The sequence below is a fragment of the Elephantulus edwardii genome, unplaced genomic scaffold, assembly GCF_000299155.1.
Source record: "Elephantulus edwardii isolate Elephantulus edwardi_28Jun2011 unplaced genomic scaffold, EleEdw1.0 scaffold00048, whole genome shotgun sequence".
In the NCBI taxonomy this organism is placed as follows: domain Eukaryota; kingdom Metazoa; phylum Chordata; class Mammalia; order Macroscelidea; family Macroscelididae; genus Elephantulus; species Elephantulus edwardii.
This window is the reverse complement of record NW_006399798.1, coordinates 5,378,424-5,397,593: the sequence shown is the minus strand read 5'-3', so window position 1 is coordinate 5,397,593 and position 19,170 is coordinate 5,378,424. Positions and strand designations below refer to the sequence as shown.

General features: G+C 48.5%; 1 protein-coding gene across 1 annotated transcript in view; it reads right to left on the bottom strand.

The window, feature by feature from the left end:
- PRPSAP1 (phosphoribosyl pyrophosphate synthetase-associated protein 1) overlaps positions 1-18,411 on the bottom strand; it is a 29,546-nt gene extending 11,135 nt beyond the window's left edge. The window contains exons 1-3 of the mRNA XM_006886185.1: positions 18,242-18,411; positions 14,925-14,977; positions 7,926-7,992 (exon numbers count right to left, since the gene is read on the bottom strand). Coding sequence (XP_006886247.1) covers positions 7,926-7,992; positions 14,925-14,977; positions 18,242-18,411 — 290 coding nt within the window. The remainder of the gene's footprint in view (positions 1-7,925; positions 7,993-14,924; positions 14,978-18,241) is intronic.
- Between the last annotated feature and the right edge of the window lie 759 nt (positions 18,412-19,170).

Below are 19,170 nucleotides of genomic sequence, written 5' to 3'. Positions count from 1 at the left end.
CTGTCCTACAACCTGGAATGGACTAGACAGTGAGCTCTGCTTTGTGAGGTCTGGTTTCTCCTTTTAACATATACAGTCCTCGTCCTGTCTCCAAACTCTCCCCTCTCCGTCCATTTCATCATCTGAAGGAGCAGGGAGCTTTCCAGGTGATTTAGACGTTGGTCACATGCACGCACTCACACACCACCCACCCCACAAAATGCAGACGTCAAAACTTGTGATTTGAGAGCAAAGATGGGAGCCAGGAGGTAAGTTTTACAAACAACGAGTGGAGAGCTGGGGAGACATCTGCCCTTCCCCTCGGTTCTGAGGAAAGCCAACACTGGCCTGCAAGAAATCACTGGCCTGGTTAATGACCAACTTTGTGTGTGATGTTTCTTCTCCACTTTTCCTGATTAGTCAGAACAAGGAGTTCAGCGTCCTCCAGCCCAAGGCCCCTCAATTAGTGAGCGAGAACAAAAAGGCCTTTGTCTCCCTGACCTTCACTGAGGACAAACCGGACACGAGGGCCAGCAGCATGAGGAGAAGCTGGTGGCAGATGCTCCTCTGTGAGCTGTTCCCGAGCAATGTCCCTCGTGGTTCCCGCTCGTCCATCAGTCCTTCCCGGCTCATCTCTCAGTCCTCTTATCTCTCCATGGCTTTCCCAAGCCCGGGGATTGTGGGCATCACAGCTCCTGCTGCCTGCAGGTTGTGGGGTGGCCTGGAGGAGGTGGGAGTGTGAACCACCTGAAGTATCAAGCAGACCCACAAAGCAGCCACTCCAACTGTCGGCTACTTTCATCCTGTGCCTCTTCCCTAGCTTCTCAGAACCATCCTAAAAGGGGAAAAGGCACTATACTGCCTGAGAAACATCTGGTCGACAATTAGTATGCATTCACCCCAACAGCAGGAGCCAGTGGTGACCCGAGAACCGGGGTGTGTGTGCTGCAGCCCGAATCACTGCCTACACGAGGTTCCTCACACTTCTGAGGGATAGAAGGGCCAGAACCCAGATGTGGAGGCTGATCAGGGACTTAGAGGGGAATTCTGAACAAGGATGAAAGCAAAGGGCAGAGACCTTTAAATTCACATGGAGACCGTCTGCAGGAGTCAAGGGAGACTGTGGGATCCCCAAATATGAAGCCAGAAAGGATCCTTAGACGTCGACCCGGAAATAGCCTAGGATCCCAGTGTCCAGCCAATGTTTCAGTTCAATTAATAAAGGTTTGCCTCGGACACTGTGCTCTGTGAAGACCCGTCCGTGTGAGCTCAGTCTTATGAGCTGATCTAAAGCACAGACAACCTGAAGGGCAGAGTCTAAGCTCATGGTGACGAGTCAGTATGAGGAGATGGTGAGAAGGGTGACCCATGTGGACAGGAAGCCTGGGCGCTGGTCTGTACGTGTAAAACAATGTACGGACGCTGAGAGCTGAGTCACAAAGCCAGAACCGACCCACAGCTGAGCCCCCGCAGGTTTTCAGAGGCTGTTCATCACACGAGGGGAGAGTGCCCACCTGCCCCTGCACCCACGGGTGTGGCTGGTGTAACCAGGTGCCTCTGGGACTGCAGGGCAGCTTCTTCCCACTAGGCCACCTCAGCTCCCTACATGTTTGTTGTGTTGTGTATCGTCAAGTCGACACTGCCCCACAGCTGACCTTCCGGTGGGTTTTCAGAGACAGTTAACTGCACAGGAGGGGACTGCCCATCGTTCTCCCACAGAGGAACTGGTGGATTTGAAACCAGTACCTTTGGGTGGCCAGCACCACTCCTTAACCACTAGGTCACCATAGTAGCCTTAGAAGCATAGACTACCACCAAAAACGAACTGAACACAACACACTTTGTCCTGTGATAACGGCTGCATGACCAGAGGATGGAATCACGGTCAAGGAATCGTACACGAAGGACTGTGGACAAGACCACGTCAGCCTCCTGGCAGGCTGAGAGCTGACACCAGTGGTCGGCGGACAGTAGAATCAGGGACAGTGACCCTCCTGCTGGCAGCTCTTAACTCCTCACTCTCTGTGCTGACCTCCTCACCCCAAGCAGCTTGGTCTCCAGTTCCTCCAGACTCGGAATGGTCCCTAAATACACGCCAGAGGTCAAAGGGACCTGCCGGTCATGCCCTGGCATGCTGGCCATGGTCCAGCTATGACCAGGAACACCCTGGCCAAGTTCTTTCTTTAGAGAAACCCAAAAGCCAGAGCTCAAAGTCCAGGTTAAAGTGCAATGAAGCCGTGTGAACAGGCTATTAAATTAAGGCCCAGCCTGCCCTCACAGCTCTCCTGTCTCAGGCAGACACGGGACTTCCCACCAGGGCCCTCTGGACTTCAGACCTGGCTTCCTAGTTCGAGGCTGCGCTGTGCAGACGCCCGGGCTGAGGTCCACCTAGTCCGCTCAGTACTCCTGGCCACACTTCGTCTACCCTGCATCCCCTACGCGTTATCACACCATGTGAGCTAGCCCAAGGCTAGAAACCACCTGCCCAGAGCACAGCTGAACACATTCAGGGCCATGAAGCAGGAAGCCGACAGAACAGGGAACACTCAGCTTCACCCCTGTGACGACAGTGCTGCCACAATGCCTCACAGCACTGCCGTCCCCTCAGGAGTGTCTGACCAGCCGAAAGCGAAGACACAGGGAGTGACAAAGTGGACGGCCCATAGTCTTCGAAAGCGTCGGGTTACAGAAGGAGGATGCTCAAGACATGAAACCAGAGGCCCCGATGACTGAGAAGTGCATCCTTCCACGAGGACGTCAGGGGGACACCCAGGGCTTTGGAACAAAGTGCTCATTTTCTGATCCTGACTCTCATGCAGTGGTATGAGAACTGCACATGGGAGGATCTGGGATGAGGGGGACACAGCTGGCACCTTAACCCTTAAACGGCCGCGCCACACAGTTTCTGCCATCTGGGACCGTTTCAAAATGGAATTTTAACAGATGACAGATCTTTAACTGGCATAATAATGTGTACTGTATTCTTTTTTTATAGTGTGTATTATGCAGATTTAAAGACTAAAAAGACCTGTGCATCGTTTCGATTTTAATTTCCTGTATTACCGGGCCTCTGGAGAGAATATACCAGCAAATTAAGCTCCTCTTCAACAATTTTATACAGACTATTTAGAGGAGCCCCGGTGGCACAGTGCTGAGCCCAAAGCTGGTGGTTTGCACTCAGAAGCCAGTTTCTCCACTGGGGGGAGAAAGAAGACCTCGATCCTTGGGAACACCATGGGACCGTTTCCTACAGCGTCCCTCACTATGAGCTGAGTGGACTCCTGTCATCAGGGCAGCTGGTGTTCGTGACACGTATTAACCAGTGATCCTGGTTGTAATTTTTTCCCCCTTTTCTTCTACATCCACACAGTCTTGCTCAAAATTTCTGCTTGGGTTTATGCCGTGAGCGCCAAGCTGTGTACAGACGCTGTTGTTGTCTTGAAGAGTCTTTTAAAGCAGAAAACGCCCAGGTTGTGCTTGCCCCGGTGAAAAGGCTGCCGCCACGATCGTACCAGATCATGCACTGCAGACTTTCAGCTGTTTTCACGAATGCTGGACGGTCAGCAAGGCTGGAACTATTTAGCAGCTTCACGAATTTTCGATAACTGCCTTTTAAGCACTCAAAGTTGCTTTTAAGAAACAGGGTGTGGAGAGGCTGGGTCACGATCACCTTAATTTCCCTTCTGCAGGCTTCCGAGGACTTCAGATCTCAGCTCGTTATACTGACTGTGCGGCTTCAATGCGAGCTCCACTCTCGGCTTTATGATCAGATCCATCCATCCTTGATGGTGCTGTTACCAGTCTCGTTCTTTCCGTTTTTGTTACTGTTACCTTGGGAAATGATTTCCTCTAGAATAACAAGAAGATATAAAACCTTCTTGGACTGGCAGGTCAGTAGGTACAGGTCAACCAGCAGAAAACACGCAGCGCAGGCAAATTTTCCTCCCACCAGGTCTCTGGATCAAGTTTCTTGCCCACGCACATGGCTTCTGTATACTGCTGAGGATGATAAAGTGTGACTGTCTAGTGTAATGCAACACGCGGTTTCCAACATCGTCCAACCCATCCACCCATCCAACAGCTGAGTGGGCCTGATTCTTCAGTTGGTTAAGTGTCGGTCTTAAATTATCTGTTGTTTCCTTTTTTTTTGGGTTGGTTTTTTTTAAAATTTTTTTCTTGTAATTTTTAATTTTAATAAACATTTACAGAGATTTTGGGTTTTCATTCATTCATTGTTGCACTGTTTTCTATTGATTACTTTTTAAAATAAAATTTCTCATTTTAATGATGTTTGATTACTATTTAAAAAACTCAGCTACTGCTGAATTTAAAATTCTATATAATCATCTTTATTTTTATCTTGTAGGCTGATAAGGTGTTGTTAACAGGTACTGTAATTTCCAGTTGTGAAAAGTTATAAAGTGCAGCTGGACAACTTCTGATCAGACTGACCTGTTCCTTCATGCCTCTCTGCTCCTTGATCAGGATGTTGTTGTTGTTACGTGCCATCCTGTCACCTGTGACTCAAAGCGACCCTACATACAGCAGCTCTGAAGCCTGCCCTAGTCTGAGCCAGTCTCAATGACTGCGATATACCTTCCCCCACTGCCCCAGTTACCATGTCAATCCATCTCTTCTGTTCCTCTCCTGTGCTGTCCCTCCACCCTTCCAAGGATGATGTCCTTCTCCAAGGACTGGTCCCTGCTAGCCACATGCTCAAAGTATGTGAGACAGAGCTTCAAAATCCTTGCCTCAAGGAGAAACTTGGTCTCACCCTCTCAGAGACAGACCTATTTGTTCTCCTGGTGTCCACAGTATGCTCAGTACTCTATCATCTCAACACAAGCTCATTAATATCATAGCACAAAGGCACTGACTCTTGTTCTGTCATTCTTAGTCACTCTCTAGCTCTCAAATACAAGTAAATGCAAAGACCAGAGCTTGGATTAGGTGCACCTTAGTCTTTAGACTGACATCACTGCTCTTTAGCACTTTGGAGTCCCTGACAGCAGACTTCCCTAATGCAATTTGTCTTTTGATTTCCTGACTGCTGGTGCCAGGAGTACTGAACTGTGGAGCCAAGCAAGCTGAAATTGTTAACAACCTCAATCTCTTCTCCATCTATCCATCCATCATGGTGCTGCCAACTGGGCCAGTGATGAGAATCTTTAATCCATATTGAAAACTACAGTCCTTGACTTTCCGCAGCAAATGCTTCAGGTCCTCAGTTTTGGCAAGCCCGGTTGTGTCATCTGTATAATGCAGATGTTGATGAGTTTTTCTTCAATCCTGATGCCACACTCCTCCTCCTTGTAAAGTCCAGCATCCCAGATGATCTGTTCCACATAAAGACTGAAAAGGTATGGTGATGACAGGATGCAACCCTCACACACGCCCTTCCTAATTCTGAACCACACAGTGCTTCCTTGCTCTGATGATTGCCTCCTGGTCCAAGAATAGGTTTCACAGGAGCACAAACCTTGATCAGTATATATTCTATAAATTAAAACATCCATTGCAAAAATGTGATTCCTGTAGGCAAATGTGCTTGCATATCCTTTTAACTTTTAGCCTCACAGCTTTGTTGTTGTTGTTATGTGCCGTCGAGTCGTTTGCAACTCATAGCGACCCTATGTACAACAGCCCTAAACCCTGCTCTGTCCTGTGCCAATCTCATTGCCTCTGACACACCCATCCCGATTATCCCAGTCACTGAATCAATCCACCTCATAGAGGGTCTTCCCCTCCTGCGCTGTCCCTCTACTCTACCCAGCATGATGTCCCTCTCTAAAGACCTGTCTCTCCTTACAACATGTCCAAAGTATGTCAGATGAAGCCCCAGAATCCTTGCCTCCAAGGAGCAGCCTGGTTTAACCCTCTTCAGGATGAATCTGTTTATTTTCTTGGCTGTCCATGGTACATTCAATACTCTTCTCCAGCACCACAGCTCAAAGGCGTCAATTCTCCTTCTATCCTCCCTAGTCATTGTCTAACTCTCTGATGCATAACAAGTGATTGCAAAAACCATGGCCTGTATCAGGCGGACCTTAGTCTCCAGAGAGACACTGTTGCTCTTGAGTATTTTGGAGAGGTCCCTAACCGCAGACTTTCCCATCGCAATACGTTTTTTGATTTCCTGGCTACTGGTGCCAAGAGTGTTCACCGTGGAGCCGAGCAAACTGAAGCTGTGAACAATCTCAATCTCTTCGCCATCCATCCTGATGTTACCGATTGGTCCAGTGGTGAGAATCCTTGACCTTCCCACAGCTTTAGGTCAGTATAAAAAAATCTCTTGTCCTTCCAAATAATACAGTCTCCCCAAGTCCCGCAGCAAGCTTGGGTGAAGGTCTTTGGCCCTGGCTCTGGGACAGCAGTCCCAGGCACACTGGTTTCTGGTTCCCCTCAGCTGTTATTCTCTCATCTAGATCCTGGTCTGACAGGTTACAATTCTTACAATGTCTCATCTTTGGTGACTGCACAGAGGAGCAGCTGGTGAGTCACTCTCGGTTGACAAGTGACCTCTGAAATAGTGTGACTTCAAGTCTAAAGGGTCCAGAGGGACAGTCTCCAATGGTCTGGATTTTTTTTTAACTTTTTTATATTTTATTTTATTAATTTTAATGATGTGTCTGGATTTTGAGAAACCCTTGAATTAGAGTCTGCATCTGTAGTCTGATCCCCAGCAATCTACCCTGAGGAAATCTTTACGCCGGAGTCAGTCTATCCTTCTCCCACAGGTCAGCTGGGGGGTTCCAACTGCTGACTTCCAGCATGTAGTCCACTCTTAACACACAACTCACCAGGGCACCTTCACATTTATATTCACACACACACAAAAAGGAATGAACAACTACCTACACTGACTGTCTTGGAAAAACAAAAAGTATGTTAAGCTGCTTTCTTTTTTTAATATTGATTTTTTTGTTAAGTGGCTTTCTAGCACACATTTTTACAGTGCCTGTATTTTAGTGATAAAGAATTTTAAAAACCTATCTTTGTTAAAAAGCAGAACACTATATTCCATCAGTGCTGTGCAGCGGTAATCTGTTATATGTAGGTTCAAGCTATTAACTCTGTGGCCCTGTGGTCCTCGGCATTCCCCAGCTCCGTTCTTCCAGGAGCTAAGACTTGCTGCCGGAAGTAATAATCTTAAGGATTAACAATGCTTCATCTTCCAGCTGAGGGGGAGTAAGTGTCTGCTGCAGATGACGAAATGTTGGGACATGGATTGTGGTGAGATTAGCACACTTGGTGGATGTGATATCACGGAATTGTGTTTTAAACAATTAGAATGGCAAGTTTCTGTTTTATTATCTTCCCACAATTTTTTTTAAAAAAAAACAAACCAAACAAACTGATCAGAATGTGAACACCTCCTATTTCAAAGCAACAGACGACGTACTCCCCACCCAAATGAAGTCAGGAGAAGAGAGGATCCCACCAGGAATCCTGGGCTCAGGGGGGCAGGTCTGCCTATGCTGGGGGAAAACGAGCGGTGTCCTGTGAAAGACAGCGACACCTTAGGCAGTGGGCAAAATTCAGGGCTAGGCCCGGCAGGCCAGGAGGGACCCAGTGACAGACACAGCTTTTTGAGGCACCTGACCCCAACCACCAAAGCTTCTCCCATTGTGGTAACCAGACGCTGCTTAGCAGACAAGGCTGACGCAGGCAGAAAGGCCCTTGAGGAATCTGAAGCCTCAGGATATAGTCAAGTAAAAGGACAAGGGCGGTGGACAGGGTGGATTCCAGAGCCTGTAACTGCATGCACTCTGGGCAACTAGTTTAACATGCAAACAAACCTCTAACCAAAAGGGGGGAAGTGGGAACTGGGGGCTCATGTAAAGATAATCAACAATTGGCCCTGGTTTTTTAGAAAAGGAAAACATACACTTTCCAAAAACTGGGGCTCAGCTCGGCGCTGTGGTCAGGGCAGGTTTACCTCTTACCTGGGTATGGTCTGTATGATGAAAATGTCCTGGCCACGCACTGATTCTTTTATTTCAACTCTTGTCTCTGAAAAACAAAATGTTATCAAGTTTTCGGAAAAGCACTTTTATGATGCAGTAATTAGATAATACTTTCTTTTAGGGGGAAGTAAAAAGCAATTTAAAATATCACCTCACTTGATACATGAAAATAAATTACATTTTAAAAATACCTCAAGAAAGACCCCGTCCTGTGGGGTCAGAAGGAGTCCAGAACAGAGCCAACTGGCACTGCCAGGTTTCCAGATCTGCGATCTTCACAGACGCCAATCAGCACAGCTTTCTCTGAGAAGCAGCTGGTGAGTCTGCACCACTAACCTTTCGGTTTGCAGCTAACCACCTAGCCAGTGCACTGCACCACCAGAGAGTTCAGAACTGTAACGCACTTATTAACAAGCAGGATAGCGGGGAGCTCTGGCGGCCTCGTGGCAAGAAGCTCCCCCAGATGCTCTGCTGGAGAAGGAGGAGCAATCTCCCGTGCCAGTCGGATGTGATTTCACGATACACAAAATAGAAAAAAAAACCCCAAGCTCTGGTGGCTCAGTGGTAAGAACTGCACTTCCAACACAAGGGGTGGTTGTTATGTGTCACTGAGTCACATGCAACTCATAGTGACCAGAGGTACAACAGCACTGAACCCTGCCCTGTCCTGGGCCAGTCTGTCTCCAACACACCTACCCCCGTTACCCCAGTCACTGAGTCAATCCATCTCATGCACGGTCTTCCTTTCTCGCACTGCCCCTCCACCTTTCCAAGCATGAGCATCTAAAGAGGCTCTGGCAGCTTACTGGTAAGGATTGTACTGCGAGTGCAAAGGTATGTGGTTTGGATCCACCACCTGCTCCACGGGAGAAAGATGGGCAACATCCTCCCGTGCTATTCACACCTCCGAAAACCAGGTGGAAAGTCTGCTATGAGTTGGTTCTGACCTGATGGGACTCAACAACCACCATGTTATGCAGTGTTTTGTGAACTCTAGGGTTTTTAATTTTTTATTTATATTGATTTACATACAAAGTTCGTATATATCGTTTTTTACACCAAACTCTAGTTTTTTAGTGGGGCATAGTACTCCGCTGTGTAACCACACCAGTCCCGGTTATTTGTCTTTTGCTAGGCATTGGGGTCGTTTCCATCTCTTTGCTATTGTAAGTAATGCTGCAATCACATGGGTGTACAAGTATCTATTTGTGTGGCATCTCTTATTTCTCTGAGATGTAAACCTAGCAGTGGGATTGTCAGCAAATGGTATTTTTATTTCCCACTTTTGGGGAAGCAGTAAGGCTGCCAATCTCAAAAGGAGCAGACATCAACATCTTTCTCCTATGGAGCAGCTGGTGGGTTCAAACTGCCCACCTTCTGGTTTGCAGCTCAAAATCTTAAACACGGCAGCATCAAAGAAAGCCCATCACTAAAATAAGGAACAAATCAGACAAGAGGGGGAAAGGCTACAGCACATAAAGAGGCAAAGGCTGACAGACACCTTATTCTCTAAATAAACTCAGAGCGACTCCTCTGTCCCAGGTCCACGCTGGGCTCCCAGAGCCAATGCTGGGCCAAGGGGGCAGTACCACACCAAACCCACAAACAACCCGTTCAGGCCCTAGGATCCCAAAACGGTGTAGCCACAAGGAAGGAGAATAAGGAGGCCAGGAGACAGCACCTCAAGGCCAGCTTGATCATGCAGGGACGACGGGAACATGCAAAGATACAGGGCGGAGTCTACGGAGCAGAGAGACAGTCAACGTGTCCGGAAACTGCTCAAGAGCAAAGTGTAATAAGGGCAAAGAGGCAGGAGGTCAGGGAGCCAACAGGGCTGGAGACGCAAGAGTCCAGGCTTCATTCCAAGTGGGACAGGGGCATGACAGGAGGAGCTGAGGGGTGGGGAGGACGAATCTACATGTATTCACAGACCTCTGACAGCTGTGACGTAAGAGGGAGATGCTTGTTTCCCAGGGAGTCCAGCGAGCAGGAATGTAGGCTGGATGGATCAGGGTGGCAGCTGGGGAGGCAACTTCCAGGCAAACAATAAACTGGGCTATAAAGGTGAACAATAACACCAAAGAGGCACCACTCCTTGGAACAATCAACCACACAAGAACATTAAGGGCTGCGACTGCCCAAGGATAAAGCTTACAAGACAAGAAGGGAGAGGAAAGGATGACTGGAAATGAGAATCACAGGGAAGAAGTGGGAGGTGTGCTGTCGCAATGTGGGGATTGTAATCAGTGTCATGAAACTTGTTGTTGCTGGGTGTAATCAGGTTCAGTATGAGTCAAAGCGACCCCAGGAACAGATGATCTGAACTCAGCTCTATCCTGTGCCATTCTTATTATCTCTGACACCCTTGAGCCCACAGCTGCAGTGACTATGTCAATCCCTCTCACTGAGGGTCTTCTCTTTCACTAACCCTCCACCGTTCTAAGCATGATATTCTTTCCAAGGAATAGCCTCTCCTAGAAACATGCCCAGAGTATGTGAGACGAAGCTTTATCACCTTTGCCTCAAAGACACATCCTGGTTGCACTTTCTCCAAGACATACATATAGGCAATACATGAGATGTTCAGTTCTCGCCTCCAAAGCCACAGCTCAAAGGCATCAATTCTTCCTGTCTTCCTCATTCACTGTCCAGCTCTCAGATGCACAGCAGGTGACTGAGAAGAACACGGCTTGAAAAGGTCATGAAATGTTAGGTGCTGTCATGTCCAGGACACTCTCAGTGACCCTATGGACAACAGATCTGAAGCCTGTCCTATCCTCATAATCTCAGGCACACTCTAGCTGGTTGCTGCAGGATGTATAAACTGATGAACAAAAACCCCAATATGTTCTCCACGCTTCCAATAAAAAACAGAATAAAAAGTTTTACAAATTTTGTGATAAAAAAAGAGACTGTTTAGTACATCATTACATATGATAACCCACTGAGAGTTTTTCACTTTGGAAAAATCACATCGTGCGCGGAAGGGTGGAGGAGGGACAGCGCAGGAGAGGAAGACCCTGGACGGGATCTGGATGAGATGAACTGACACTGCAAGTGGGGTAATGAGGACAGGTGTGGGAGGCGGTGAGATTGGCTCGGGATAGGGCAGGGTTCAGAGCCACTCTCCACACGGTCACGATGAGTCACAGCCAACTCCATAGCACACAATAACCCACTGAGGTAGATAAAAACCTCAGAGTAGAAGAGAGAATTTATTCCATAAACTTGCATGTTCATTCTAAATAAGGCAGCTCTTTCCCTCATTTTGGAGAAAGGAAAGGAGCCCTTGACAGGAGACCAAAGACATCAAGCTTTGAAGGGAAGTGTGGAATGTCCGGCATTAAAGGGAATGTTTGTGCTGTAAGAGTAACACCTGCCTTTTAAGAATATTACAGGTCAGGGAGCTCTGGTGGCCTAGTGGCAAGACACTGCACTGCAATCCCAGAGGTATGCGGTTCAAATCCACCAGATGCTCTGCTGGAGAAGGAGGGGCAATCTCCTCCTGTACCAGTCAGATCTGATTTGACGGTACATGTAAAAATAATACAATTTAAAAAAAAAAAGATTACAGGTCAATGGATTCTTAGATAAGTTCACAAGCAGAGACAATAAAAAGAATAAATAAATGAGACTGCAACAAAATCTAAAACTTCTATAGGAAGATCATTAATGAGAAAATGCAGACTACCTACAAAACAAGGATAAAAATTAGGAAATCATGTGATGAATGAACTGTGTTCCCCACGATGTGGTATGAATCCTGACCACACATCCAGAGGCTCTGGGGAGAAGCTCGGGAGATCTGCTTCCAGAAAGAGCAGCGGAGACAGCACCTCGGGCGGCCTGCTCGGTCACTGTGGAGTGGCTGCAAATGGGGCAGAAGTGGGCACCTATCAACAGCACACAGCAGGGGAGGGGGAGAAGGAATCCCTGTGGGAATAGGGTTTCTGTATGCCGCTGCTGAGGCGCCATCAGGGTTGTTGTTGTTATGTGCCATCGAGTCATTTGCGACTCATAGCGACCCTATGTACAACAGCCCTAAACTCCACTCTGTCCTGTGTCAATCGCACTGTCTCTGACACTCCCATCCCAATTATCCCAGTCACTGAATCAATCCACCTCATAGAGGGCCTTCCTCTCCTGCGCTGTCCCTCTACCCTACCAAGCATGACGTCCCTCTCCAAGGACCTGTCTCTCCTCACAACATGTCCAAAGTATGTCAGACGAAGCCCCAGAATCCTTGCCTCCAAGGAGCAGCCTGGTTTAACCCTCTCCAGGATGAATCTGTTTGTTTTCTTGGCAGTCCAGGGTACATTCAATACCCTTCTCCAGCACCACAGCTCAAAGGCATCAATTCTCCTTCTATCCTCCCTAGTCACTGTCCAACTCTGATGCATAACAAGTGACTGCAAAGACCATGGCCTGTATCAGGCGCACCTTAGTCTCCAGAGAGACACCGTTGCTTGTGAGTACTTTAGAGAGGTCCCTAACCGCAGACTTTTCCATCGCAATACGTTTTTTTGATTTCCTGGCTGCTGGTGCCAAGAGTGCTGACCGTGGAGCCGAGCAAACTGACGCTATGAACAAATCTCAATCTCTTCGCCATCCATCCTGAGGCCATCAGGGTGGGGTATGTCTAAAACATCCACTCCTGAGATCCAGAAGAGCAGTTCCAATACCCAGCAAAGAAAAAGCCAAAAGCCAGGGAAGGTAAAGCCTTCAGAGGCAGACCAGTCTCGAACCCAAGAACCCCGAGAATGATCAGCTAGAGAAACTGAGGCAAGGATTCCCCCATAAACTGGCAACCTGGATTCAGATTTGTAGCCTCCTAAACTATGACAGTCTGCATGTAACAGCAGGACAATAAGGAAGGTGGCAAAAATGACCCCTTTCAATCTTCACGTTAGGGAAGAATTTACTGAACGTGCCATGTTGTTCTTAGCACTGTGGTCTGGACTGTGACAAGAATGAACACATTTGTCTTGGGAGAAGTGTGCTCCTTCGAAGAAAGATGACAACATCCCCACCACCACCACAATCCCAAACCAACGCCTTTCTCTTCCTGCAGAAGACCCAATGCTTGTTCTGTTTCTCAGACAGCTGATCTGTCCTTAATAAACTTTTCTTTCCTCACTTTAAAAAAGAAAAAAAAAGCACAGACGGCAAGACGTTGCCTCATATTTGTTGGGCATGTTATCAGGAGGGATCAGACCCTGGAGAAGACGTCACGCTTAGAAAAGCAGAAAGCCTCAGTAAGATGGGCTGACAGAGTAACTGCGGCTCTGCTCCAATCCAGCAGAGATGTGAGGACATGCTTGGTCGGGCAGGGTTCTGTCCCGCTGGACACGTAGCTGTCATGGGTCAAGGCTGACTTGACAAGACTTAACAACAAACTCTGAGAAAATAAAGTAATCCATTTATGGTATCTGTTCTAGCAGCGCTAAGAAACTAAGACATTCACCTGCTAAGGACCTGCTGTTGTTGGGCACCTCTGCATCCCAGATGACTCAGGGATCCTGTGAAGGACAGATCTGAACCGTGACCATCACGCACCAAGCTCGCCACCTCTGAAACAGTCAAGTCCACTGATACAGTCACCGTGTCATTCTGTTGGGGTCCTCTCCTCTTCTGACTATTCTAAGGCCATTGAGAGTACCCAGTATATATAGAAAATAAGACCATTAACAAAAATACCAGAGTTTTAAAAATGGGTAGAGGATCTGAACTCACAAATGGCCTTACAGACACATGAAAAAGATCAGTAGGGAGACGTAATGAAAGACCCACAGTGAGACGCCAGTGTGGACCCACCAGGAGGGCCACTGCTAGAGCATCAGTAAACACCAGGTTCTGGCCAGGAAAGGACGTAGAGGAATCAGGATGCCTGCACCCCTGTCGGTGGGAAAATAAAACAACACAGCTGCTTTGGAAACAGCTCCCAAGTCCGCAAAAAGATAAACATGTGACCCAGCAATTCCACTCCTGAGGGTACATCCCAAAGAGCTGAAAACAGGTGTTCAAACGGCACTGCGCCCGTTCAAGGGCAGCACTGTTCACAAGAGGCAAAGGCAGAAACCACCCCAACGTCCACCAACAGATGAACGGAGAAGCAAAGTGCAACATCTCCACATAACGGAACGACCCTGTGAACAAAAGACCTGACGCCTTTTGATATCTATCGTCAATTCTCAAGGTTCACAGCCGTCACAAAACGGAAAGCGGTGCCAACACATATGACAGGGATGACCCTGCACAAGGGACTCCCGGGGAAAGCCAGTGACCCGAGGCAGCCAGGCCTGGGAGGGAAAAAGTCACTGCACAGCGGGTACTGAGCTACCGGGAGGGAGTAAGAAAGACCTGGGGATACAAGGTGGTGCCGGCTGCACAGCATCGTGACCGTAAGTGACCATCGACGAGTGGTCCATTTAGAGGGAGTTGACATGGCACATTGTGTATGTAATAGATACAGAATTAAGTTATACAAGCGTTCAGGTCTTTTGTTCACAGAGTCACTATGAGCTATCTACGACTCGATGGCACTTAACAACAACAACATATACTGAATTATTTGTTACGAATAATTGTTATACATAATTATTTGTCAAGTCAGAACCAACTCACAGCTGACCCTCTATAGGGTTTCAGAAGCAGTAAACCTCGTGAGTGGTGACTGTCCATCTTTCTCCTGAGGAGCAGCTGGTGGATTCGAACCATGTACCCCTGGGTTTCCAGCACAATTCCTTACCAGTAAGCCACCAAAGCTCCCTATATACACAGCATACACATAAATATTATATATTACATATTAGGTGTTATATGTCATAAATTCTGTATGAGAAGATTGTATACATTATACTGCATATCATATACAAAATATGTGTAATATGTAGTGTATGTGAATTACATACAAGAAACTTAAAAACATCAAACTACCAGCTGATTAAATGTAACAAAGACTGAAGAATGTCAACTTACCTCCATTGGTTTCCTGGTACACAACAGACTTTCCTAATTCAGCACCAAGACGCCTGCAAGCAGGAAGGGGAAGAAGGAGGCAATCAATCATTAATCTCCTTTTTAAACTTTCACTCAAATCACACTGAAAAAAGAGAAAACTTTGTGGAGCACAGCTCTACCCTGACATGGGCTGCCATGAAGTGGAACTGGGGATGGGAAATTCCAAGACCTAAAAGCTTGCGTCCAACAGAAAGACTAAATTCTCCGACAGGCCTGGGTCTTCACTAAAGCTTCAATTCATCAAGGCCTGGGGGTCCGTGGTCTTACCATTTTGTAATCAGACACTGCATGACTGCTGAGCCCACAACCAGTCTGACGTCAAGGCCATTGCTTAGTGCCTGGCAGTGATGGCTTTAGAAACTCGCCCCCACCAAAGGTCACCAGCAGCTAGTCCACACACAAGTCAGGAATCAAGGAATGACCAGCAGAAGCAAGGAAATTAACCCAGACTCCAGTGACACCAATCAGGCCCTTGTAAGGATCCTGATTAGAAGAAAACACCAACTGCAAAAAGCCACGTGTGAGACAAGCTGAGACATGTGAACGACCAGAGAGCGAATTTACCTTTAAAACATTGTAGTGAAAAATGGGAGCTCTGGTGGTTTAGGGGCAAGAAGCTGCACTGTAATCCCAAAGGCACGCTGTTTGAGGCCACCCCAACCAACAGTACTCAACAATCAGTGTAAAAAATGTCTGCTACCAAGAGTCCTGCAGGTATAGCAGGCTAGGTGTTGGGCTAAGCTCAAGGTCACTGGTTTGCAGCAGGTGGGATGAAGAGAGACTGTCATGACCAGGACAGCCTTGGAAAGCCTGTGGCACCGTTCTATTCTGCCCTGTTGGATCACTGAGTGTCAGAATTGTCAGGCAGTGAGTGAAATGCTATGTCAGAGAGGAAATCTTAAATACTCAAGTCTTACTTTCATAAGGGGCAAAGTAAGAGGAGCAGATGGACCACTATTAGCAAAATGTTGTTCAATGTGAAAGGGTGAGAATCCTATGGCCTTAACCACAACCCTCACACACTCATCCTGTGAACACATATCCCAGGAAAGCAGACACCTAAGTGTTTTCCTGATCAGAGTTCATCAGCCCAAAAGTTTGATGCTTCTTGCTCCCAGAGTCCACCTGTAAGGAACAATCTGGCCAGCCCTGGGGGTCATCTAACCTGTGGTCTGCAACCTGTTAAGCAGCAAAACTTCAAGCTAAACACATACACTGAGAAGCTCAATACAAGGAAACAGGTCAATTAAGTCTTTACAAATGCTTGTTAGCAGCAACAATGTAAAACCTTTCAAAACATTTGTTTCTCTTGGCAAGGTCAGCATGGAGCAAACACACAAGCTTGGTATGTAACGTTCTCTCAGCTGGCCTCAAGAAGATAACAAATAATCAGGGACTGGAAACAGAAATTAGGCAGTGGACTGCAGAACTTCAGAAAGAGAATTCTTTAATCTTCCAATCTCAAAATTCCAACCAAAAGAAAACGTAACAGAAATTTCTTCCCAGGACATAACCCTCTAGAATGTAAAACTACAGTCAAGTACTTAATTAAAACATCTGGAAAACTCACTGTATCTAAACACAAAGTAAGCTTCAAATTTTGGAAGACAAGCTTTTCTATTCCTAGCAGGTTTAACAGAAGACTCAGAGGCTTCCCCCTTCTCATTAGCACTTGGGGATCCTCCAGTACAAGATAGAATGAAGCAGTCACTTAGTAAACAGATGATACTCAGAGGCCACTATGAGGCCTTGTTCAGACAATTCTTCATCTACATCTCCAGTCTCCCCGCCAGACAGAGCCATTCACTTTATGAATTCTTTGCATCTTTTAAAATTAGCTGTTCTCTGCTTTGTCCCATAAAGGTTTTACATACGGTACATGACAACACTCCCTCCTCTAATTTGTGAAGTTTTTTAGCAAGAATCCATGTGGAAAAAGGTTTCCCTGTTACAATTTGATGACTAATAGGTGAGATGACCCCTGAGGCTATGGAGGACAAGGAATCCTAGAGGCAGTGGAACTTAAAATTTAGGCTGACTGAAAAGCTCAGCGGTAAGGAACTGCATTGCCAATACAAAGGTATTAGGTTTGAATCCACCAGCTGCTCTGCAGAAGGATGGGCACTCCTCCCCCCCAATTTACTTCCTCTGAAAACCCACTGGAGGGTCAGCTATGGGTCAGTTCCGACTCAATGGTACATAACAACAGAACATTCAAAAGGTCAGCAGTTTGAATCCACAAGTGGGTCTGCCAGAGCAACATGTGGCAGTCGGCCTCCAAGAGTAAGCTCACAAACCCTACAGCTTTATTCTCCCCCAAAGGGCTGCTAGGAGCTGGAATCAATGCCATGGCACTGGGTTTGGCTTTAGCGTGACATTCTGGATACAGGACACTTGCCCAGTGTCGCAGAGACAGGCAGCAAAGCTGCTTGAGGCCGCAAACTCCTTCAGAACAGGCTGTCCAGCCGATTTTCCAAAGCTGCATGTAAAACACCTGGGAGGGGACTGGCCATCCTTCCAAGCACGGGAGGGGGGGGGGGCTTTGAGTCCACAGCACAACTCCCAATGGAAGAGGCCACCAAAACTCCCGCGTCAGACCCCACACAGCGAAGCCAAGCTTTAACTGTCCCAAGAATCACTTCCTGCTCACAGCAACCCCGTGGGAATCAGGGTAGACCAAAAAGGAAGCAGACAGCCAGGCCTTTCTTCTGACGTACACGTGGTCCAGCAGTCCGGGGTATAAACATCCGTCACCTGCAGCTCGTTCACAGAACTCGCCCTGCGTGGAAGGGGCTACAAGACTTGATTAGGCCTATCAAGCCTCATTCTGGTTAATCAGCTCCTTGGGGGGGGGGTGGCCCTTCTTTACGTCTCACCGCCTCCCTTCGCACTGGCCACGTGGACAGAGGGTCTCCCATCTGGAAGGCTCTCCTGCCGCCCCCACTCACAACAGTGGCCAGGCAGGTCTTCTAAGTGACCACGACATCCTGCACCCGTCCCGATAAACCAGACTTGAGGATCCATAAAATGGGGCCAGTGCAACCCAGCAAACGCCCCTCTGCCCCAGACATTCACTCCGGGGTCCCCCGATGCGTTCCCCACCCAATGCTCAGCGCCTAGGTGGGGGGGACGGAGGTGATCAGTGAGAACCGAGAGTCCCCTACAAGTTCTCGGCCGCAAAGCTGGGGGCGGGGCCGGGGTGAAAGGGCATGACCCTGCGACCCCTCTCCCGGCGCCAGCGGGCCCGGGGCGCCCACCCTGCCAGCCCCGCTCACTCGGTGATGCGCTTGGCCAGCTCGGTGCAGGCGGCCGTGGAGTTGGCCGAGAAGACTCGGTAGCCGGTGCGCGCGGCGTTCATGGCGGGCCAGGCGGCGGGGCGGGCTCGCGGGGCCCGGAAGGCAGAGGACGCGGACAGCGGCGGCAGCAGCAACAGCTTCTTGGGCATCGCCGGCCCGAGGGGCGGTTCCAGCCGGCCCGCGTGGGGCGGCACCGGGACGGCGCGGAGCGGGCAGCGAGGCCCGCGTCCCGTGGGGAAGGACGCTCGGAAGGTCGGCCCTGCACCGAGAGCTCACGCGCCCGTCTCCCCGGCGGCCGCCGCCGTACCTCCACGCTCGAAGCGGACCCGCACGCACCGCCGAGCAAGGGCCGTCCAGCCGCTGCCACCGCCCCCTCCGGAACTTCCGGCACTCGAGGGCGCCGCCTAGAGCGTCCGCAGGGCGGCCATCTTAAATGAGGGCAAGGAGGTGGGCCGCTCGCAAAAGGCAGTTAGTTCTTCCTAGAGCTGGATCGTAGGATCTCCCAGATGCCAGCTTCTTCCGCTCCCATGGGTTTACTTTGTCCTTCCGTTTCTTGGGCGATGGATTTTGACTTAGGAAAAGTCTCAATTGCTTCAAACTTTTCTGCCAACACGTAAGATGTCGGCCGCCGAGGCGACTGGGCGCTCTAGCCACGCACTTCGATGCTAACATGGCACGTGCGGTCTGTGAGGCGCATGCGTGCACCTGAGTTTTGCCGTGTGTGTGTGTGTGTGTGTGTGTGTGTGTGTGTGTGTTTGTTTGTTTTAAAGTGGAGGGCGGCGTTATTTTTGCTAGTTTCTTGCAATGCTGAAATTACCGAGATTTTGCTCCAGATCCTTAGCTTGGAGACTGCGTTCCCATGGACCTAAATCTTGTGGCGGAAGCTCTCCAGCCGGTCTTTGTTCTCG